Source organism: Psammomys obesus, unplaced genomic scaffold (assembly GCF_907164565.1).
Source record: "Psammomys obesus unplaced genomic scaffold, mPsaObe1.curated_primary_1811, whole genome shotgun sequence".
Taxonomy (NCBI): domain Eukaryota; kingdom Metazoa; phylum Chordata; class Mammalia; order Rodentia; family Muridae; genus Psammomys; species Psammomys obesus.
Genome location: NW_026596039.1, coordinates 6133994 through 6157769, shown reverse-complemented (window position 1 = coordinate 6157769; position 23776 = coordinate 6133994). Strand labels below are relative to the sequence as shown.

At 39.8% G+C, this 23776-nt stretch overlaps 1 protein-coding gene across 2 annotated transcripts in view; it reads left to right on the top strand.

Moving 5' to 3' along the window:
• Cbl (Cbl proto-oncogene) overlaps positions 1 to 23776 on the top strand; it is an 87285-nt gene that overhangs the window by 35730 nt on the left and 27779 nt on the right. For both annotated transcript variants that reach the window (XM_055621800.1, XM_055621801.1), the window contains one exon: positions 20845 to 20991. In XM_055621800.1, the coding sequence (XP_055477775.1) occupies positions 20845 to 20991 (147 nt within the window). The remainder of the gene's footprint in view (positions 1 to 20844; positions 20992 to 23776) is intronic.

Genomic DNA, 23776 nt, shown 5'->3' with positions numbered 1-23776 from the left:
CTTCCTTCCTTCCTTCCTTCCTTCCTTCCTTCCTTCCTTCCTTCCTTATGTTGTTGGTTTTTCAAGAAAGGGTTTCTCTGTGTAGTCCTGGCTGTCCTGGAACTCGCTTTGTAGACCAAGCTGGCCTCAAAATCAAAGAGATCCACTTGCCTCTGCCAAGTGCTGGGATTAAAGACGTGCACCACCGTGCCCAGTGTGCCTGTGCCTTTTCAACTTCAGAGAGAGATGATCATGACCAGCTTTTAATGGAAGGGATAGATACAAAGAAGTGGGCAAAATCTGTTGTTTTAAAGGTAGCACACCAGGACTAGTGGAATGGATAGGTTTCTGAGTCGGACCAAGTAGATAGTACAGTGGAACGCCACTGAAAGGTTTTAAACAGGAGCAAGACATGTGACCGGGTTGGTATTTTACAATGATGGTATCAGTTGCTATCTGTAAAATAGATAAAGGTTTGTGGCACTGGCAATAATGGAAGTAGACAAGGGAGGAGGAAGTTGAAAGATCCACCTGCCTTTGCCACCCAAGAGGTGGAATTAAAGGCATGCACTATCATACTTGGCCAAATTTGAAATTTTATGAGCCATTCAAAGAGAGGTTAAATAAGCAATTGGAAATGTGATTAGGATTTGGGGCTCAGAAGGGAGACTTAGAATAGAGAAAGAAATTGGGTTCAGGGGTTCTTTAAAGTCATGAGAGTAGACAGTTTTAATCTGAAAGAAGGGGAGCTGGTGAGATTGCTCAGTTGGTCAATACTCAGTATCTATGGAAAAGGCCATGGAAAAATCCTGGGGATGGGGAGGTAGAGACATCTGGGTCCTAGTTAGAGACTGTCTCAAAAAAATAAAATGGATGAGTTGGGCATGGTGTTATGTGCCTTTAATCACAATATTCAGGAGGAGGCAGTGGATCTCTGTGAGTTGGGGGCCGACCTGGGCTACATATTAAGACTGTCTCAAAAAAACAAACAAACAAAAACAAAAAACCAGGAAGGAAAGAAAAGAAAGATGGATCCCTAGGAACAACACTTGACATTGATCACACACATTTTTAAAGTATTTCTGTGGACCTATATTCCCAGACATGTACATCTTGCCAGTAAGCTCATGAAAAGAGAGAGGTTTGTTATAATCAACCATTAGGGAAATGCAAATCAAAGTCACAAGGAGGTTTCACTTCACATCCATGAGGATGTATATCTTTAGAAAAGGAAAGTAATTAATACTGCTGAGGATATAGACACTGGAATCATGAGTCACTAATGGCTATGAAAAACTGTGCAACTATATAGAAAAGTTTGTCATTTCCTCAAGAAGTTGACAGAGAATTAGTATATTACCTACTAACTCTGTTAGATATATACTTCTAAGAACTAAAAGCAGAAACGTGATCAATTATTTGTATATCTGTGCTCATTGTAGCAGTAGTCATGACAAGCAGAGGTGGGACACAGTCCACATTCAAGAGATAAGTGAGCAAATGAAATGTTGGTGTACAGTTACACTGTTTCTGGGTGTTTATTCAATGGCCTCTAAGGTAGTCACATCACAGAGATTCTCGAGTGTAGTGTTCACTGCGGCACTATCACAATAGCTAAGTTATGGAACCAGCCTAGATGTGCAACAACAGGAAATAACGAAAGTGTGCCATTTGCACAGTGAAACTTTTTCAGCAATAAAAAAGAATGAAGTTGTGTCATTTCAAGAAAAATGAAGCAACTGGAGGCAATGTTCATAAGTGAGTTAAGCCAATCACAGAAAGCCAGATATCATTGTTTTCTTTCATTTTGAATCCTAGATTTTTCTATAGTTACATAAAGATGTGTATGTTGATAATAAATGAAAGAGGTGAGGTAGTCTTGGGGAGTGGTGGGGGCTGGTGGGAGGACTGAGGAAAAAGGGGAGTGAGGAATGGGGAGGGCGATCTGTATGCTTAACATATTGTATAAAACTCAAAAGAAAATGTAAATTTGTATTACTCTATGTGTGTGTATATACAAACACAAGCCAGCAGTTGGTTCTTTCCTGCCACCTTGTGGAATCCAGGGATCTGAGGTAAAATTCAGGTCTTGTCCACAGGCCTGCTCCAAGCCTGCTCCACCGCCGTCCAAGCCATCTCACTAGCCTGGAAAGTTTAAATACTCACTCAGAGAAAGGGGTGGAATTCGGATACAAGCTACAACACAGATTAATTGTCAATACATTTTGCTGTTCAAAATAAACCAAATATGGGCTGGAGAGATGGCTCAGAGGTTAAGAGCACTGACTGCTCTTCCAGAGGTCCTGAGTTCAATCCCCAGCAACCACATGGTGGCTCACAACCATCTATGATGAGATCTCTTCTGGCGTGCAGATGTACATGCAGGTAGAGCACTTATACATTAAATAAATAAGCAAATCTAAACAAACAAACAAACCAAACAGATGCAAAAGAATATGTTGTGATTTTACATATGAGATATTTAAATGCAGATTTATAAAGATCAGTGTAATAGAGTTATTGGAAACCGAAAGGAGGGAAAATAGTGGTTACTGCTTAATGGTTATAGAGTCAAGACAGATGAAAAGTTCTAGAAATGGGAGCATGGAGGTACATCCCTGAAATTCTAGTACTTAGTGTACTGAGGCAGAAATTTCATTGCAAATTCCAAGCCAGTCTGTTCTGCAAGGCTGGGGCCTGTTTTAACAGATTACTGGCGTGGTAGCACCTCCCTGTAATCTCAGAACTCAGGAGTTAGGGTGGGACAACCAGAGAAATTGGAGGCCATTTTCTGCTGCATAGCAAGTTTTAGGCCAGCTTGGGATACATCACCACACGTTCTTTTTTTTTTTTTTTTAAAGGATGGGTGAATATGGCCAAATGCATTTATACATGTGTAAAATAAACAAAGAATACACACCATAAAAGAAAAAAGAGGAAGTAAAAGGAAGCAGAAATCTAGAATGGGTAGTAGTGATGGTTGTATGACATTGTTGATGTACTGTGTTTCTGGAAATTTTGACTTAGATGGTTTTAAGGGGGGAAAATGCCTTATAAAAAAACTTGCATTAGGGGCTGGAGAGATGGTTCAGTGGTTAAGAATACCAAGTGCTCTTCCAGGGAACCCAGGTTCAATTCCCAGCACCTACATGGCAGCTCAAAGCTGCTTATAACTCCAGTTACAGGAGATCTGACACCCTCACACAGGCACATACAGGAAAAACACCAGTGCACCAAAGAACATGAAATAAAAATAATGTTTTTAAAAAGTTTGCATTAATGTTACCATTGCATAAGTCCTTTTCCTAAGCTCAGCTATGTTGCAACAAAGGTTCTTTTTTGTTCTTCTCATTTTGTCACGTAAAATATTTAAAGAAAAGAAAGCTCTTCATTGTAGATCTATCAACAGTAATCATTAAGGACTTCTACTTTATTAAGGAAATTGAAAATTTTAGTGTGCGTGTGTGTGTGCACACACGTGTGTAATGTGTATGTGTGGGTTCATGTGCCATGGCTCGTAACTTTATGTGAGCTTTAGGGATTGAACTTGGGTTGGCAAGGTTTGAGACTAGCACTTTTAACCACGGAGCCATCTTGCAAGGCCCTGTTAAGGAAGTTCTTAAGTGCAAGCAATATTTGGTTTTATTGTAAGTTATGGTAAAGAGTACAGCTGCTGACTACATGTCTAGTTTGGTGCTTTGTCTCAATTTTGTTTGGAACCAGCAGTTTTACCCACTGTTTCCTGGGTGCCACGAAAGTGGATGTTACTACAGTGTGTTATTATTTTTTTTTCCGAGACAGGGTTTGTCTGTGTAGTCTTGGCTATCCTGGACTCACTTTGTAGACCAGGCTGGGTCTATTTCCCTGAATGTAGTGGGATTATAGGTGTGTGGCACTGCACCCAGCTGTGTGTAACATTATTATGGAGGTAATTTTAATATTTCAGACTTTCTGAAAGGGTTTTGAGAACTATTGTATTAATATTCTTCTAAAAATTAAATTAATTTATTGTATGTGCACACACACGTCATGGTGTAGTATGAAATATTTTATGTGCCTGGCCCTTTAAGTGACCCTATGCTCTTAAGTGTCAGTTGGACTTCTGGGAATAGGAAAGGAGATAGCTAGATAGTAAATAGATAGCTAGATAGCTAGATAGCTAGATAGCCAGCCAGCAGGAGGAGAGAGTAAGTGAAAGGAATAGTCAGGAGTAGGTTCCAGGAGACAGAAAAGGGTCAGAGAAGACAGTTGATGCAAGAAGAAAAGATTGAGTAGGCCTAGAGAGAAGAAAAGAGATTGAGCAGAGTGAAGATAAGAAGACAGTTAAAAGTGAGTTGAGCTAGCAGAATGAGAAGAGAAAACAACAGTTGGTAACAGTTGAGCCAGGAGAAGCAGAGCTGAGCCAAAGAGGATGTTAAGGAAAGAGTTAGGAGAACTCACAAAGTAACTAAAGATAACTATAAAGACTAAAAAGTAACATTTACTAAAAGTTATGTCATGGCACACATGTGGAGGTAAGAAAGGTAACTTGAAAGAGTAGGTTTTGTCCTTGCAGCATGTGGGTGTGAGGGATCATACTCAGTTGGTTAGGCTTGGTGCCAAGTTCTTTTACCCCCTGGTCTATCTCCTTATCCATAGTGTAGATTTTTAATAGTGTTGACATTCTGTGCTAGCTACCTTGAAATTTCAGTTTTTATCACATTTGGAAAAGCTGTTATCTCATTTTCTTCAAGTTTTTCTGTCTCTGCTATATCTCCTTCAGAGACTGCTTGTGAGTATTTGGCTGCTTAATGTTTCACTGGCCACTGATACTCGTTAGTGTTTAATTTGGATGGTTTCTATTACTCTCTTCATCTTATTCTTGCTTTTTTCCTAAAACAGTGGTTCTCTACCTGTGGGTCATGACCCTTTCACAGTGGTTACGTATCAGGTACCCTGTATATCAGATATTTACATTATGAACCATAACAGCATATTTACAGTAGCAATGAAATAATTTTATGGTTGGGGGTCACCACAACATGGGGAAATGTATTAAAGGACCACAGAATTAGGAAAGTTGAAAACCACTGTTCTAAAGTATTTGCTGTTAATCCTGCCCATTAAAAATTTCATTTCCGTGGCTGGAGAGATGGCTTAGTGATTTAAGAGCACTGGTTGCTCTTTGAGAGGACCTGGGTTTGATTCCCAGCACACACATGGTGGCTCACAACTGTCTAATTCCAGGGAACCCAATGCACTCTTCTGGCCTGTGAGAGTATCAGGTGTACATATGATATATAGACATACATGCGGGCAAAACACATAAAATAATATATAAATCAAAAGGCTCGGTGGTTAGGAGCACTGGCTGCTCTTTCAGAGGACCTGGGTTTAGTTCCCAGCACCCACATGGCAGCTGTGTGTAACTCCAGTCTCAGAGAATCTGGCACCTTCCTCTGACCTCTGGGCACTAGGCATGCATTTAATGCATGTAAGTACATGGAGGTAAAATACCCATACAAACAAACAGACAAACAAACAAACAAAAAAAACAGTAAAATTTAGTGTCTGCTCATTAAAAAATAATAAAAATTTCAACTCGAGGTTGTACTTAGATATCTTATATTTGTGTTATTACTGCATGTGCACAACATGAAGACTTGCTTTGACACTTGTGAGAGATTGGAGGGCAACTTTGTGAAATTGGCTTTTTCCTTTCCTTACACCTGTATAGAAGATTGAATTCAGGTTACCAGGCTTTTTACCACAAGTGCCTTTACCTGCTGAACCATCTCTCGAGGCCCTGGGTTTGAAATTTTTTATGTCTTCCAAGTACTTCCATATATTTAACCTATAACTTCCATGCACATAAACTCCAAATGTTGCCTCCCCTTCATTTTTTGATTTTATTTTCTGTGCATTGGTGTTTTGCATATCTGTGTGAGGGTGTCATATCCCTTGTAACTGGAGTTGCAGACAGACACGAGCTGCCATCTGGGTGCTGGAATTGAACCAGGGTTTTCTGGAAGAGCAGCCAGTGCTCTTAATTGCTGAGCCATCTCTCCAGTCCATTTCCCCTTTTTCCTTTTTTTGGTTTTCTTGTTTTTTGAGACAGGGTTTCTTAGTGTAGCACTTGTTGTCCTGGAACTCACTCTGTGGACCAGGCTGCCTTCGAACTCAGATCCACCTGTCTCTGCCTCATGAGAGTGCTGGGATCAAAGGTGTGCGCCACCACCGCAAAGCATTTCTTGTTTGTCTTTTGAGACAGGGCCTGTCTTCGTAGCCCTGGCTGTCCTGGAACTTACTATGCAGACCAGGCTGATATCTGTTAATTTTGTCTTTTGTATCAGTCATAGAATTAAATCTATCCATTTATTTTTGTCCTGGTTAAGAGTCATATTTTTCTGCTTCATTGTATGTTGGTAACTTGTCAATGGATGCCAGACTGTTGATTTTGCCTTCTGGGAAAATCCATACTTGGTTTTTGATTTTGGTTTTTGGAGACAGGGTTTCTCTGTGCAACAGAGCCCTGGCTATCCTGGACTCACTTTGTAGATTAGGCTGGCCTCAAAATCACAGAGATCCGAATGCTTCTGCCTCCCGGGTGCTGGCATTAAAAGTGTGCACCACCATGCCTGCCCACTTTTGTATTCTTATGAATAAGTCAGCCTTGTTCTGGGATAGTGCTGTTACTTTAGTACTTTGATTCACTTAACCCTTTTTAGGTAGAACCAATACAGCCTTTTAATTTAGGACAGTTCCTCCATGACCACTGAATTAACAAGATTTTCTTCTCTCTTATTCATTAGAATTGGGGGCTGATACATTCTTTTCAAGTATGATCCTTCTTCAACCTTTGGTGCTTTTCCCTGCCAGCCAGTGTATATGCCCTCCTCTGTAGCTCTCTTTTCTGGCTCTGTGGTGCACTGGATACTGCATTTGGCTTGTGTAGAGCTCCAGCTTCTCTGGTGTTCTGTCATTTGTTTCCTTTGCTCCCTCGACTCAGTTCTGCCTCCTGTGTCTAGGGATCAAGGTTGCCTGGACTTGCCTCCCAGTGCTCGGACTTGGGGGCTCTCTGGGCTATTAGAGCATTCATAAGACTTCCCTCATTTGTCCCTCTGCACCTGTTTCTTCTTCTGCTGCCCCATGTCTAAAAACCATTGTTCCATATATTTTGTCCAGTTTTTAAAGTCTTTCTTGGGTGGAGGGTAAATCCAGACCCTACAGTTACTGTGAAAACAGAAGTCAACCTCAAACTTAATTTAGGATATTTCCAATTTCAGCTGTAATGGATGCTTAGCTTATGCTTACTTAGCGTATATGTTTAAAACTCACTTTGGTCTCCAGTCTTCTCTGCCTTTATCAGTGAAGCACCTTGTCTGAATTTATCATATTATATTTGTTTTGCTTTTACGTAAAGACAGTGCTTTTCAGATGTAGAAGTCAAACCAGTTGTCCAAGTCTATATAGCTAGTTCATGCCAGAACCACTATACATGCTTATTCGGATATCAGGTAACAAGTACTTTATTTCATTCACCTTTCCTTTTATTTTCTTTGCTTTAAAAAAATATTTTTGTTTTGTTTTTATTTGTTTGCTTTGAGACAGGGTTACTTTGTATAGCCCTGGCTGTCCTGGTGCATACCAGGCTGGCCTTAAACTCAAGAGATTTACATTCCTCTGCTGGGATCAAAGGCATGCACCACCACTGCCCAGCTCTTTTCTTTTTTCTTTTCTTTTCTTTTCTTTTCTTTTCTTTTCTTTTCTTTTCTTTTCTCTCTTCTTTTCTCTTCTCTTCTTTCTCCCCTCTCCTCCCCTCCTCTTCCCCTCCCCTCCTCCTCTCCTCTTCTACCTCCTCCTCTCCTCCTCCCTTCCTTCTTCTCTTCTTCTCCTCTCCTCTTCTTCTCTTCTCCTCTCCTCCTTTAGCAGCCACATCTTTAAAACATCAGATCAAATATGAAACTACACAAACTCAGAGAAGTTAAGACATGCTTTAATAGACTTTTTAAAGGAATGTGTGTTGAACGCAACCTTATTCAGTAGTGTGATTTGCCACAGGAATGTACAGTCACATAATAGTTCCAGTCTTGGTACTTTTGGTTAGAATACAGGCTTGCTGGTGCAGGTAGAAAGAGAGACTATGAAGAGACTATGTTCTGCTTACCCAAGTGCCTGTGATACTTTATAAAACTAGAGTGTTATAGAGAAGCATGTGGTGAATGCCAAGTAGAATGTGCAAAGGCTTTCTCTCCTCACTTTGCTCTAATAGTGCCAGTTAAGAGCTGCTCTAAACCGTAATGCCTGTGAGGTCTACAACTGCATTTAAATGAGTGTTACAGAAGCAGCTCAGAAGCTGGCCACAGAATGCCTTTGCCAGCCAGACCTGCCAGGATGTCTAGTAGCAGCAGAGAGGTTAGCAGCAGCGCTGCCTACCTTCTTACTTCTATTTGCTATCCCCCGAATTTGAAATTTTTCCAGAAATCTTAAGTCTAATGTATTAAATTGTTATAGAAATTGATGGCTCAATGATTAGGAGCACGAGATGCTCTTCCAGGGGACTTGGGTTCAATTCCCAACACACATATTGTGGTTCACAAGCACCTGTAACTCTAGTTTTAGGTGATGTGATACTCTTTTTTGGCCTCCTCAGGCACCAGGCACTCACTTGGTACACAGATATATATGCAGGCAAAGCACCCATGCATATAAAATAAAAATAAATTTAAAAATTAAAATGGGCTTTTGTAGGGAATGATCAGTAAAATTCTTTTGAAAAACTGTCACTAGCACTAGGTGGTGGTGGCACATGCTTTTAATCTCAGCACTCTAGAAGCAAGGCAAACAGATAGCTGAACTCAAGTCCAGCCTGGTCTACAGAGTGAATAACAGGATAGTCAAGGCTACACAGAGAAACTCTATCTCTAAATAAATAAAAAAACAAAAAAAAAACAAAACCCCAAAACAAACATAAAAATTGTCACTAGAGATGTCTGTGTTTTCATACACACACACACACACACACACACACACACACACACACACACGGTGTTTATGAAGGATAGTAAATGAGTTTAGTAACTGTATTTAAGAGCATTAGCTGATGGATTGACCAGGCTGTTTTTAGCAGTATCAACATATTCACAAATGTCTTTGTATCCCTTTTACCTCAACCCAAGTTTGCCTGGGAGTTGCTGATATGTTAACATCTTTGAGACCTTTCACAGTGACACCTTTGCATGTAGTCTCTCTATTTGCACACTGATTCCTATGGGCATACAATTTCTTCCTTATTTTTGTTAGTGTAACACAGTGGTAATGATCTCGCTATTGAAATTGACTATTTGCCTTGAAACTTTTGCCTCTTTTTTTTTTTTTTTTTTAAATCTATGAAATGGCAATGAAAAAAACTGGTATAAGTTTATGGTACCTAATAAGCCCTTATTAGCTTTTAGTGCTTCCAACCCTTCCAGAGGACCTGAGTTCTGTCCCCAGAACCCATGCCTGGCTGCTCACAACTCCTTTTAATTCCATCTCTAAGGATTCCAGTATCTTATTCTGGTCCCTTTGGGCACCTGAACACATATGGCATATACTCTCACACACATACACTTAAAAATAAATCTTAAAATATATGAACTTTTGTCTGGGGAGTTAGCTTAGTGAAAGTCTTGTCCTAGCATGCCAAGAGGTTGTGTCTGTGGTCCCTGGCATGTAGTAAGAAATTTTGGTTTCCTTAAAAACACAGAAATGTTATCGTAGTACGTTTTTGTTTTAATACCAGATGTTGGATATGGGGCTGCTTCAGATTGTCCACAGCAGCTGACAATCATTTGCCTCATGCTCTAGCAGGTGTGTGATTTTGCCAGCTGAGGATAGTTTACATTTAGAAATCTGGGGATTCTTCAGAGGGTATATAGATGCCAGAGCCCTGAGAGAGTTGGCAGCTGCTGCTCCCCCTGTTGCTGCTGGTCCCAGTTGCTGTTGATGAATTGCTGGTTGTTGGTTGGAGATATCCTTACAAATCAAATTTGCCCCAAGGAACTTGACCACCCCTAATCAGCAGGAAGTAGTTTAATGATGTTGATGCCCCCTTTCCCCTCTTAACTTTCTTTCTCTCCTACCTAGGGTTGGGGGGGGGTGTTGGAAAGGATAGGGTACAGGAGGTGGGAAAAAGAACCCAATAAAGTAGCCAGAAAGTCTGGCTACACCTGCATGGGGAAAAAGATGTAGTTCTATTGTTATATTGTTTAGGAATACCGTCTCTCCAGTTGTACAGGCTCATTTAGGCTCATCTCTCCTCAGTCACACTTGGTTTCTGCACTGTCTTATTTTATGGCTTCTGTACCTTTTTTCAACAGTATTCTACTAAGTCATCTCTCTGCTTTTGTGAGTTTCTCTTTATCTTGCATACAGCTGTCATTTACAGCCTTGAAACAGATCTTACTTCCCAGTTTCAACTGTTAATGATACCCTACTGCATTTGTGAAATCCCTTACTCCTTTAGTTTTCAGTTTTATCCTGCTACTGTGATTATGCTGTTGTCATGTGGTATGACTGTATGCTGTATTCATCATACTGCCCAGCCCCTCCCTGGTCTGCTGAAATAGAGTGTTTGCTTTGCTTGGGCTCCTTTCCCATGTTGTCTGTAGAAATCCCATGCATTCTTTCAAGTCTAAGAAGCTTCCTAGGTTACACAAAATTATACAGTATATGTGTGGCCCGTTACTCTAAATTCATGATGAGATGGCCTTGATGATGAAATTTATCTGGCTTTGATTCATTCTCCCAGATTCAGACTAATTTAAAAGTTCCACATTTTTCCCCCAATCTTTGGGGACAGCAAAACTTGGCAGCAGTAGTTAGTTATTATGTGCTTGTTCAGGGAAGTCATGAGTTTAAATGGAAATTGATGCTTAATGTGTTAAGAAGTACTTAGGAGTTAAATAATTAATCATAACTGGATAGACTTTTTACATACTTGATTAGATTCTATTAGAACCATCTCCTGTTCAGTGTAATTTGTTTTGTCTGTATATTTTTTATTTTGTAAGTGCATGCCATTAGTAGCCTTAGAAAATGCTTCCTTGTTTGTCCTTTGTGGAAGGAGGTTATGAGTTATAAGTCTGTGCCCAAAAGCATGTGCTCTACGGCTTGGTGTTGAGTAGTCTACTTTAAGATGGTGGACTGCTAGAGGAAACAAAATGGATGAGAGGTAAGTACATGGAAGCTGCTCTCTTTAGAACTGTTTTGAAAATTGTTTCAAAATTAACAGGTCATTTACAAATGAGCAAGACCTAGCTATAGCAGATAGAGTGTGATACACTTTTTGCTTCTGCCCCTGAGGAATTTTCATCCAAATGGTGGAAGGAAGACAGTTACTACAGAGCAGGGCATGACAGAACCCATGAATCTGAACAAGATGTTATAGTTTGTTCAGAAGCAGAGACTAGACATTTAATATAGATGGGTAACTTTTCTCTTCCTCCTACCCAAGGAGGTAAGATTTGAGAATGTTGAAGAACAGGCAGGGTTTCCATAACCATAGTTACTGGAAGGGAAAACACATCGTAGTAGAGATCCCCAGCTCTCGAATCACAGAGACATCTCTGACGCTTTACTAACAAGCTCACAGAAAGACTGGGTATGCCTCAGTGTGGAGTATTTTTATGCACAAGACTGTGGGTTAGATCTCTAGCACTAAAAAGGAAAAAGTTGACCATACAGAGAGGCATATATTATTATTCATGTCCTATCACATGAAAGGCGTGGGCTTAGAAAGAGGGAATGTTTGGGGAGAATGTTGAATATTATTGTTTAGGAAGGTGAGTTAGGATATGGCCATGAGTACTTTTTGTTGGCTCTTGGCCAGAGTTGCATGTGGAAGGAATAAAGAGGTCGATTCTATATTTTAAGATTCATTTGGGCTGGCTGTGGTGCCTCATGCCTTTAATCCTACACACAGGGAGGCAGAGGCAGGTGGATTGCTATGAGTTTGAGGCCAGCCTGGTCTACAAAACGAGTCCAGGAGACCCCCCCCCCCAAAAAAAAAAAAAAGATTCACTTGGGAGCTGAAGAGATGGCTCAGTGGTTAAGAACACTTGGTGCTGTTGGAGAGGACCTAATTCAGTTCCCATTATCCACATGTTGGCTAACAGCTATCTGTAACTCCAGTTCCAAGGGACCCTGCTTCTCCTCCTGGCTCCCTCAGGCACTGCATGCACATGGTTCACATACATGCATTCAGGCAAAACATTCATGTACATAAAATAATAAATAATTTTGCTGGAGCACTAGCTCAGTTGTGGAGTTCTTACACACATGCACAATTAATTCAATATAAGTATAAAGTATTAAGGGGTTGTTGGAGACTCATGTGAGCTGCTGCCTGCTCTCCTTAGTGAACTGTTAGTGTTTCCTCTGATTAACTGTTACCATATCGTGGGGTGGGAGTGTCACACACATTGGACCATGAGTATGACATTACATATACTCCTTTAGTTTGTTTTGTTTTTTCCAGACAGCCCTGGCTGTCTTGGAACTCATTCTGTAGACCAGGCTGGCCACAAACTCAGAGATCCTGCCTCTGCTGGGATTAAAGTCGAGCACCACCATGCCCGGCTGATACTAGGTATAATTAATGGGGGAAAACCATAGGTATTTTTAAGTATATTGATTGAGAAGTTCTTTCAGAGTTTATTTTATATTCATATGTATTTCTCTGTGTGTATGGTTTTGGGATATGGTTTTGCTGTATAATTTATAGCGGCTGCTTTTCAAGTAGGGATCCTTTTGTTTTAGCAAGTGCTAGGGTATAACAGATGTGTGCCATAACTCCAGGCTCTCTCTCTTTAAAGAACAACTTTAGTAGATAAGAGTTAAGCAGTACTTCATTAACTTCCTGTTGAGAGGAGTTCCATGATAACTATTTTTAAAGTTGGTTACTGTGTGCTGAGTGGAGGATGCTGTCATTGAACTCAATAAATCATAACTTGACTATCTTCTCAGCATGTTCTTAACTGAGCATTCTTGGATGACACTGGTACTAGTGTTGAGGGTCTTGCTTTGTAATCCTTCCTGCCTCAGCCTTCTAAGTACTGCGATTAAAGCAAATACCACCACACCTGGCAGGTTACATAAATTTTGAAAGAATATTACAGCCACTGTACAATGAGCTACAGTTAGCTAAATTACTATATTTATTTGTTTGGTTTTATTTACTTATTTATTGCTTACTTACAGATAGGGTCTCACTGTGTAACTCTGACTAGCCTGGGACTCACTATTGTGGACCAGGTTGTTCTTGAACTCATGGAGATCTATCTGCCTTTGCCTCCTGAGTGCAGAGTTTAAAAACACACAACTGGCTAACTTGCTTTTAATTAATTAATTAATTAATTTTGTTTTGTTTTTTTTTGAGACAGAGTTTCTTTGTGTAGCCCTGGCTGTCCTGGACTCATTTTGTAGACCAGGCTGGCCTTGAACTCACAGAGATCCATCCATCTGCCTCTGCCTCTGCTGGGATTACAGGCATGCACCACTGCGCCTGCCTTTAACTGAATTTTTTTAAACTACGTTTTTATTTTTTTTTAATTTTATATGTGTCAGTATGTGCTTGCAAGTGCCATGATGTGTGAAGGTAGGTCAAGAGACAATCTTCTGGAGTTGATTCTCTCCACTATGTGGGTCCCAGGGATTGAACTCATGTCATCAGGTTTTAAGTCAAGTGCCTTCCTTTTCCTGCTGAGTTGGCTTGCCAGCCCAAACTACTGCTTTTAAAATAATTTTTCTTAAAAAAAAAAAAAAATTAACCTTTTAAATTTTTTTTCATTTTCAGATGATTCTAATTTGAAATGATTAAGATTATTTTTTAGTATATATATTTAGAAATTGTAAGCTTTATTTTTCTCTATTTCTATCTATTATATTTATTTATCTATCTATCTATCTATCTATCTATCTATCTATCTATCTATCTATTTATTTATTTTTGCCTTTTTCTTTCAAGACAGGGTTTCTCTGTATAACCCTGGCTATCCTGGACTCTGAAACTAGGCTGGCCTTGAACTCATAGAAATCTGCCTGCCTCTGCCTCCTAAGTGCTAAGATTAAAGGCCTGAGCCACCATACCCAAACAAGAAGTTGTAAAATTCTTTAAGCAAGCTACTTCTTAGGTTCTTGGGTTTAACAAATCCCTAAGTGGATAACAGCGCTTTAGTATAGCAAATTTATTTTTTCTAGCCTCAGGTAAGATCCATCTAACTATTTCTATAAATAACCTAAGATATTAATTCATTTACATCGTTGACAGGCAAAAAAAAATGTGCTTTTAAAAATAATACATTTTTTAATTCTTTTTTTTTGTGTGTGTGCATGTATGATTGATTTGTGTGTGTGTGTGTGTGTGTGTGTGTTTCTGTGTATCTGTGTATGTGTGTGCCATTGAATAGTTGTGGAGGTCTGTCTTTATCTTCTACTTGGTTGAGACAGGATCTGTGTTGTTGGCTACTGCTGGTCTGGAGCCTCTGGGGATTCTCCTGTCTTCATCCTCCACTGACATTACAAATAAGTATGACTATGCTCAGCTTTTTGTGGGTTCTGAGGTTTCAACCTCAGGTCCTACTTACTCTTCAACAGAAAGTGCTGTATCCCCTGTGCATCTCTGTAGCCCTGTCATCATTTCTTGATGTAGCTTCTTGCCCTCAGACATTCAAGTATAAGCACTGGTAATCATGTGTGTGCTCTTCTGGTTTGGGAAATTAAACTCTTCAAATCTGATCAGATTTCTTTCCCACTCTCAACATGAATAGCATAAATCTACACCTTTTTAGAGATAAAACTATTTGTGCTTCCTCTGATCTTATCTGATGTGAGTCTCACAGAGGTTAAATAACTGCCCAAGGACACTACATATTAATAGGACAGGAAATAGTTTTGACCCTGGTCGTCTTGACTGTTACTATAAATGTGATGGAGCATTCTTGTCGGTTGGAGAATTATCAAAGGTTTCACAGAGCCATAACCTTGACTTTATGTGACTGCCCTGCTTTCACCACTTAGAGGTCATTGCATCGCTTCCTGTGGAGGATCTTGAATGCACACCTTTCAGCCATCTTTTTCTTCTTGAGATTTATAGCATTTTGGAGGGATGAGGCATTTTCATTGACATGAGAGTGTTGCTACTTATCCCTTTTGAAGGGGACAGGGTCTCTAACAGGCCTTGAATTCAGAGGTCCACCTGCCTCTGCATATTCACTACATATTTAATTATATTTCTTTGGGGGGAATGTTGGGGTTGTGATTCAGGACAGATTTTCTTTGTGTAGCCCTAGCTATCCTTGACCTCTCTTGTAGACCAGGCTTGGCTCAAACTTAGAGATGCACTTGCCACTGCCTCCCAAGTCCTGGGATTAAAGGCATGCACCACCATGCTGGCCCAACATGGATACTTTTTCTTTCATGATGGCCTTCTCTGAGGAGTGCCTACTCCTAGCACTCTCCACCCTATTTCCTTGAGACAGACTTCTCACTGAGCCCAGAGCAAGGCTGATAGCAAGCAAACCTCCTTTCTGTCTTCTTCCCACAGCATTAGTATTAGTTCTGTGTACTGTCATGTCTGTTTTTTTTCATGGGGTCTGAACATTTGAACTCAGGTCCTCCTGCATGCAAGACAAGTGTTCTTAATGTGCTGAGCCATCTCCTTAGCCCTGTATTTTCACTTTCAAAGATAAACAGGAACTGTAATTACTCATTTAATCTTTTAATGTACTTTTGTGATGCTCCTTATTAGATAAAATTATATACAATATAATTGTTACTTCAGACCTAAGGCAGGCAGAATAGAAATAATCATGGATTTTCTTTTTGATGTTGTTATTTATTTGTTTTTTAATTTTGTTTTGTTTTGTTTTGAGACAGGCTCTTAACAGTATGTAGCATTGGATGGCCTGAAACTTGCTATAGATCACACTGGCCTTGAATTCATAGAGATCTGTGAGAGGCAGAGCCTGTCTCTGTCTCCCTAGTGCTGAGACAGATTACTTTTGACTTTTTAAAGAAGATTGACGCTAGTGTGATAGGTCTGTAATAAGAGCATTTAAGAGGCTGAGACATGAGGGTTGCTTTGTATTTAAGACCTGCCTGGGTAGTAGGGCATGCCTTTAATCCCAGGCAGAGGCAAGTGGATCTCTTGAGTTTAAGGACAGCTTGATCTGCATAGTGAACCCCAGGATAGCCAGGGCTACCTAGTGAGACTCAAAACAAAACAAAAAATACAAAAGACCAGTTTGTACTTCATAGTGAATGCCTGGCCAGCCAGGTAAGCCCTTGTCTCACAACCACCACCCTCCCCTGCAGAAAAATATTGCTACTGGGCTGGGCATGTAGTCCAGCATCAGGATGCTCCCTCTGAAGGCACAAGGCCCTGGGTTTGATCCCTAGTACTAAAAAAAAAAAAAAAAAAAAAGCTGATTTTGAATTTAGAACTTAGCAGTTGGTTATGGGGAAGTTGAAAGCTTTAAAGTCAGTTTGCATTTCCTTAGATGTGGGTGGTTGGAGCTAAAAGAAGTACAGAATGACCTTCCTCTAATACTGTTACAGAAAGACTTCTTGCAGTTGTTGGGAGTTGCCTCAGAAAGTTCCGTCTTCAACATATTGCAAAATATGGAGTGGTTGTGTTCTCTGTTGGTCTTGGAAGGACTCTGGAGTGTGGGAACTCTGACTGCTGATGGGACTTTGACAAGTACTGCCTACCTAGCCATATCCCCAGATAAGCCATCATGCTTCATCAGTCTGTTTCTGCGTTAGATTCTGCTAATAACACTGCAGACACTAAACCATAAGTCTAAAGCCTTAAAGTGTTATTGGGAAAAATTCCAAATCAGACCTGACCAGTGGGTTTTTAGAGACCCACTGTTTCCTCTTAAGAAGTATGATTGTGGTGCACATCTGTTGATTTTTAAGAAATGTCTGCTGGCTTGGGGAAGAGGGGCTGCATTTTTGAGTAGAAATATGTCTTAAATTGATTTTCAGTAACTATTTTAGTCAGCAGTTTGAACTCATCTTAGGTAGCTGGTGCCATTACATCCTTGTGGTCGATAGCTTTCCTTTTTGTGGCCTACTTAATAGATTTATGAAAACTTTCTGTCCCATCGTTATTTTGGTTGTATTTTTGTTTCTGATTCTACACAGTACTATAACTGGTAGATTCTTAGTAGAAAAATAATTTGGAGAGCAAAAGATACCAACATAATAAGAGTCTTTATGTTCTCTCAGGTTCAGCTTAAAGATCACCATTTAGAGAGGCCTTTAAGACCACCTTTGTTGAACAGCCTATACAAAAATTTTCAAAGTAAAAAAAATGGAGCTTTGCATGGTAGCACGTGTCTTTTATTCTATCGCTCTGGAGGTAGAAGCAGGCGGATCTCTGAGACCAGCCTGGTCTACAGACACAAAGAAACCCTGGCACAAAAAATAATTTTTTAAATTTAACAAAAATAATTTTTTTTGTAGAAAGGTAAGATTGGACCTGCATAGGACTGAAGTAGCAAGGAATATTAGAATATTGGTATTAATAATAATATTTGAATACTATTAATAATAGTATTAGAACAATAACAATTCAAAGGAGAATTGATAACATAGTGTCTTCAAACTTGAAAAATCAGATATGAGAATAAAAAAATGAAAGAAGCCAAAAATTCTGAGTTTATGGGAATTAAGAGATGCCATCATTAAATACAGGCTAGGAGCATGAAGAAACAGCACATTTGAGAAGGAACCTTAATCTGATGGTAATGTTTTCAGGTGTTGGAATTGGTGGAGAAGTAGAAAACTACCAAAGCCCAAGAGAAGGGATTTGTAGGGTGTGTAGATATTTTCATATTTTGGTTTTGCTTTTCAAAGATTTACTCTATGTGTGTGTGCGCATGCACGCGTGTCAGTGAGGCCAAAGGCATTGGATTCCCTTGAAACTGGAATTATAGGTGGTTGTAAGCTGCCTTGTGTGGGTGTTGGGATTCAAACTCCAGTTCACTGCATGAGCAGTATGTGCTCATAAATGCTGAGCCATCTCTCCAGGCCTATTCAGGGTAGTTTTTGAAGTCCTGATATTATACAGAAAGAGAAGAGAGACTGTTGAGAATGGAAAATAGCAGAAAGTAAATTCTTGGAAAATACCTCGAAGGGTTTGGAATAAAAACTAATGACACCTAAAGAAGCTAAACAAGAAGGAGGACCCTGGGGTAAGATGATCAATTCTCACTTAGACAAATGGGATGGACATTGGAAGTAGGAGAAAACAAGTAACAGGACAGGAGCCTACCACAGAGTAGGTAGAGCCTCTGAAAGACTCTACCTAGCAGTGTTTCAATGCAGATGCTGAGACTCATAACCAAACATTGGCAAACATTGGGCAGAGTACAGGGAATCATATGAAAGAGGGGCCGTTAGTAAGACCTGGAGAGGACAGGAACTCCACAAGGACCAAATATATCTGGGCACAGGGGTCTTTTCTGAGACTGTTTCTCCAACCAAGGACCATGCATGGATATAATCTAAAACCCCTGTTTAGATGTAGCCCATGACAGCTCAGCATCCAAGTGGGTTCCCTAGTAAGGGGAACAGGGACTGTTTCTGACATGAACTCAGTGGCTAGCTCTTCTACACACACACACACACACACACACACACACACACACACACACACACACTCACTCCTCCCCCTGAGGGGGACAGTGCAGCCAGTCCTGAAGAGACCTGATAAGCTAGGGTCAGATGGAAGAGGAAGACCTCCCTTATCAGTGGACTTAGAGAGAGGAATGGGAGGAGATGAGGGAGGGAGGGTGGGATTGGAAGGGGACTACAGCTGGGATACAAAGTAAATAAGCTGTAATTAATATAAAAAAATAAAAATTGAATTAAAAAAAACTAATGACAGAAACAAGTAGAACCGAGAGAGCAACATGGGGAACCAAGTTTTGTTTTCAGAAAGAATTGAGATGCAAATCTGGTTCTTCTCCCCCACCCCCACCCCACTCCTCAAGTGGAAAGAAAAGCTCTGTTGCAACCTCAAAATATGACAGACAGTTATCCTTCAGTATGGTGAAGGATTGGTTCCAGGACTCCAGTTGATAACCATGTCTGTAGATGTGTAACATGGCAAAATATTTGCATAGAACCTACTCGTGTACTCCTGTATACTTTTAAAACACAATTTAAAGATTTATTTATGTGTGTAAATACTTTGCCTTCATGTGTATATAAGCATGACGGGTGTGCCTGGTGTCCATGGAAGCCAGAAGAAGATTCAGCTTTTCCTGAAATGAGTTAGGCAGTTGTTAGCTGTCATGTTTAGATTCTGGGAACTGAACTTAGGTTTTTTGCAAAAGAAACCAGTACCTTTTTTTTTTTTTTAAATCCTTCTCATACAGTACATTCTGATCAGTTTCCCCTCCCTCTACTCTCCCCAATTCCCCGAAACACCTCCTATCTCCTTCAGATCAACTGCTCCGCTGTTTTCTTTCAGAAAGGTACAGGCCTTCCAGAGATACCAGCTGAACACAGCATAACAAGATGCAATAAGACTAGGCACAAACCCTCATGTCAAGGCTAGATGAAGAAAGGAAAGGGTCCCAAAAGCAGGCAAGAATCAGAGTCACCTGCTTCTACTGTTAGGACTTCCACAAAATAATGCCAAACTAAACAACCATAATGAATATGCAGAAGAACTATAGCACAGCCCCATGCAGGCTCCATGATTGCCACTTGAGTCTCTGTGAGCACCTGTGTATAAGCCCTGCTCAGTAGATTCTGTGGGCTATGTTCTCCTAGAGCCCAGGGTTTTCAAGTCAGAGTCGATTTATGCTGCATTTATTTTACCTAGGAAAGACAAAATGCGCTTGATGGTGACCCTCTAGTGTAGTGTAACAGAAGAAAATGTCTTTAACAAAGCTTCTTATAGGACATTAGTAATTAGTCAGTCAAGTTAAATAACAAGAATATAGAGTTGAGTACATGAATAAAAAATTATTAGGATAAGGGAAAGGTCAAATTGTAGTTAGTTTGGTATTTAGTAGTATCTAAAACATCTAGATCCTGTTCTTTGTGATGCTGATATTAAAAATAACAAGGACAGTCTGACCAAATTAGAGGTATCACCTGTGTGAAATTGGTTAAATCACATCCATTAAATAGAGGTTACTAGAAAAAAGTTAATTGTTAAGAACAGTGATAGTATATGCGCATATTTGCTTTGGATGTGAACACTTCATTTTTGGCAAAAAGCAGTGGTTTAATAAAATTTAGAAATTTTACACAAAATCTGGGATTAGTGAATATATTTGTTAGGTCTGGATAGCTATTATTAATAACATTTTTATCTTGGATTAATTACCTAGTGAGTATTTTTTTTTTTTTTTAATCTGAGGTAGATTTCTGCAGAGCAGGAACTCCCACATTAACACTGCCTTTCTTTTGTGATTGTGTAGTTATGGCTGTGCAAGTCCCTGCATTTGCTTGGTGCTTGCTCTTACCTGGTACCCTAAAGGATATCTGTCCTTGTTAGATTAAGCTCACACTGTTGACTGGGCTTCTTCTTCACTATATGACATTTATTTGAATAGAGAGAGATATGAGAGACATTAGATTTTCTTCTTTCATTTGTTGCTAGAGCAAAATAATTTCTGAAGGCCTTCCTGCTTTACATATAGAACAGTAGCCGTTGTCAAAAACACAATTCCTTCCTCTCCTAGTTTGGTGTATTTTTTAGTATGATTGACCAAAAATTATAAATTTATTTTCATGATAGTTTACATTGTTATGGTGAATTTGGTATACTTAAAGTATCAGCAGTCTATGTGTTAATTATTGTGCTTTGATCATTTGTAGGCGAAACCTAACCAAACTATCCCTGATCTTCAGCCACATGCTGGCAGAACTGAAAGGCATCTTTCCAAGTGGACTCTTTCAAGGAGACACTTTTCGGATTACTAAAGCAGATGCTGCAGAGTTTTGGAGAAAAGCTTTTGGAGAAAAGTAAGTCTCTAAATGATGAACCTTAGGTATTAAAAGCTAAAGCTTATATTAGGAAATATTTGTTTAGAATTTTAAATTATGAAATATTTAAAACACAGTGGGTCAGCAAGATGCCTCAGCAGGTAATGTGCCTGCCGCACAAACCTGATAATCTGAATTTGATCCCAAGAACCTGTGTAAAGGTGGAAGGAGAGAACTGATTCCACAATGTTTCTTCTGATATTTACATCCGCACCATGGCTCTTGTACTCTGCACTCACATATAAACATGTACCAACAATAATAACAATAATATTTTTAAAAATTCTTCCATTTTGTTTTTGTTTTTCACATCAGGGTTTTTCTGTGTAATAGCCCTGGCTATTCCAAAACTCACTTTGTAGACCAGGCTGGCCTTGAACTCACAGAGATCCGCCTACCTTTGTTTTCAAGTGCTAGAGTTAAAGGTGTGCACCACCACACCAGGCCAATTTAAAAAAAAAAAAAAAAAAGCCTGGGATGAAGATACATGGCTATAATCCCAGCACTTGAGATGAAGATAGGAAGATGAGATTTAGCCAGCCTGGGCTATATGGGCAATATGAGACTCCCTTCTCAAAAACAAAATAAATAAGAATATTTAAAACATGGGAAAGCTTCCAGATGGTGGTGGCATACACCTTTAATCACAGCACTCGGGAGGCAGAGGCAGGCTACAGAATGCGTTCCAGGGCAGCCAGGGTTACACAGAGAAACCCTGTCTTGAAATATAATATAATTATAATATAATATAATATAATATAATATAATATAATATAATATAATATAATATAATATAATATAATATAATATAATATAATAATAAAATAAAAACAAAATAAAATATAAAATAATAAAATAAAAACAAAATAGAACATGGACAAAGTTTGGGGGAAATGTACATGTGTTTATTTCTTTTTGAGACAGGGCTTCTTTGTGTAGTCCTGGCTGTCCTGGAACTCTGTAGACTGCCTCTAACTCCTGGAGTGCTGAGATTAAAAGTGTGTGCCACTATGCCCAGCTTTTTCCAGTATATTTTTAACTTTGTATTGATTCTTTGTGAATTTCACATCATGCGCTCCAATTTTACTTATCTCCTTGTTTCTTTGTGTGCACCCTCTACCCTTGCAACTCTACCCACCTCCAAAGGGAAAAAAATCTCATCGTGGCAGCTATAGTGTGCCACACAGTATACCCTTTTGTCCACACATCTTTGCTTACAAATGTTCATTGCAACGAGTCATGGGTCTGCTTTAGACCTGGGTTCTGCTGCATTATCAATACTGGATCCTCACTGTGACTCCTCTGAGATATCCTGTTGTTGCTCTGTGTTATGGAGATTCTGCAGCTTTGGATCTGCAGGACCAGGCCCTTCATGTGCACCAACAGTTTATAGATGGGGTAAATATTGGGGTGGGCCATCTCAAAACCCTGGATCTGGGCCTGGGTGGTAGCAGAGTTGCTCAGCTAGCTAGTTCACTCAGTACCACACCCGGCCAGGGCCAGGGCCAGCTCCAGCTCACCTGCCCCTACGCCACCAGGGCCAGCTCTACTGTGCTGCTCAGGCAAAGTATGGGCGCACTTTCTGAGTGCTTCTCTTCTTAAAACCTCAGTGGCAGACAGGCTGGGATTTCACCATGGCCTCTGGTGGCATGGCAGGCTACTTAAATCAGGCTGTTCCTCTCTCCCTCCTGTCTCCAGTTCTGCCTTTTTTTTTCTTACTACTCAAAGGGTTCCACTTCTCTTTCTCTCTCATCTCTCTACCACATACTTGCACATTGTAGTGGCTCCAGTTGCAGGTGGGCCTCTGGGTATCTTTCTGCTTTCTGTAATCTTTAAAGAAATAAAACTGTAATTTCGATGAAGTCAATGTTCTTTGATTGAAAAGTCTTCCTTTTTTTCCTCCCTGTATTCTGTTAATATACATTTATATTTCAAATTATTGGTTTAAAAATTTTTAACTATGTGTGTATTATGTGTTTATACATGTGAGTGCAGTATCCACAGAGATCAGAGAGGGTGTCAGATCTCCTGGAGCTGGGGTTATAGGTGCTTGGTTGTGGGTTGCTGGATGTGGGTGCTGTGATATTGAACTTTGGTCTTAGGTAAGCAGTACCTGATGCTTATACTGAGCCATCTCTTCAGCCCCACACTTCCAATTATTTTCTGTTTCAAAGAGTGATCAGTATCATAATTGCTTTAATAAGCGAGTTTCTTCTTAATTACATGGCTAAGAATGTTATTGGTAAGTCAGAGCATCTGACTCTCCCCCACCCCCCACTACTGTTACCTAATTGCTTTTCAAATTGGTTTGTATAAATTTGTTTTTGTTGTTGTGGTAGTGGTTGGTTGTTTTGTTTGTTTGTTTTACCGTTAGAACAGTTTTACTCAGAGGTTTGGGGAAAGGTTGGAGAAGTCCACGCTGTCTGCTGACCTCCGCAGGGAAGATCTTAAAAGGGTTCCTGTTGCTAAGAGTTTTTTTGGGGGGCGGGGGGTGTTTTTCAATACAGGGTTTCTTTGTAGCCCTGACTGTCCTCGAACTTGCTCTGTAGACTAGGCTGACTTCAAACTCAGATCTGCCTCCCAAGTGCTGTTAAGAGTTCCAGGATTAGAGTCATAGTTCAGTACATCATGTGCTAGAATGATCCATGCCATGAATTTAGTCCCTAGCAGTGAAAATAAAATAGATAGGTAGGTAGGTAGGTAGGTAGGTAGATAGGTAGATAGATAGATAGATAGATAGATAGATAGATAGATAGATAGATAG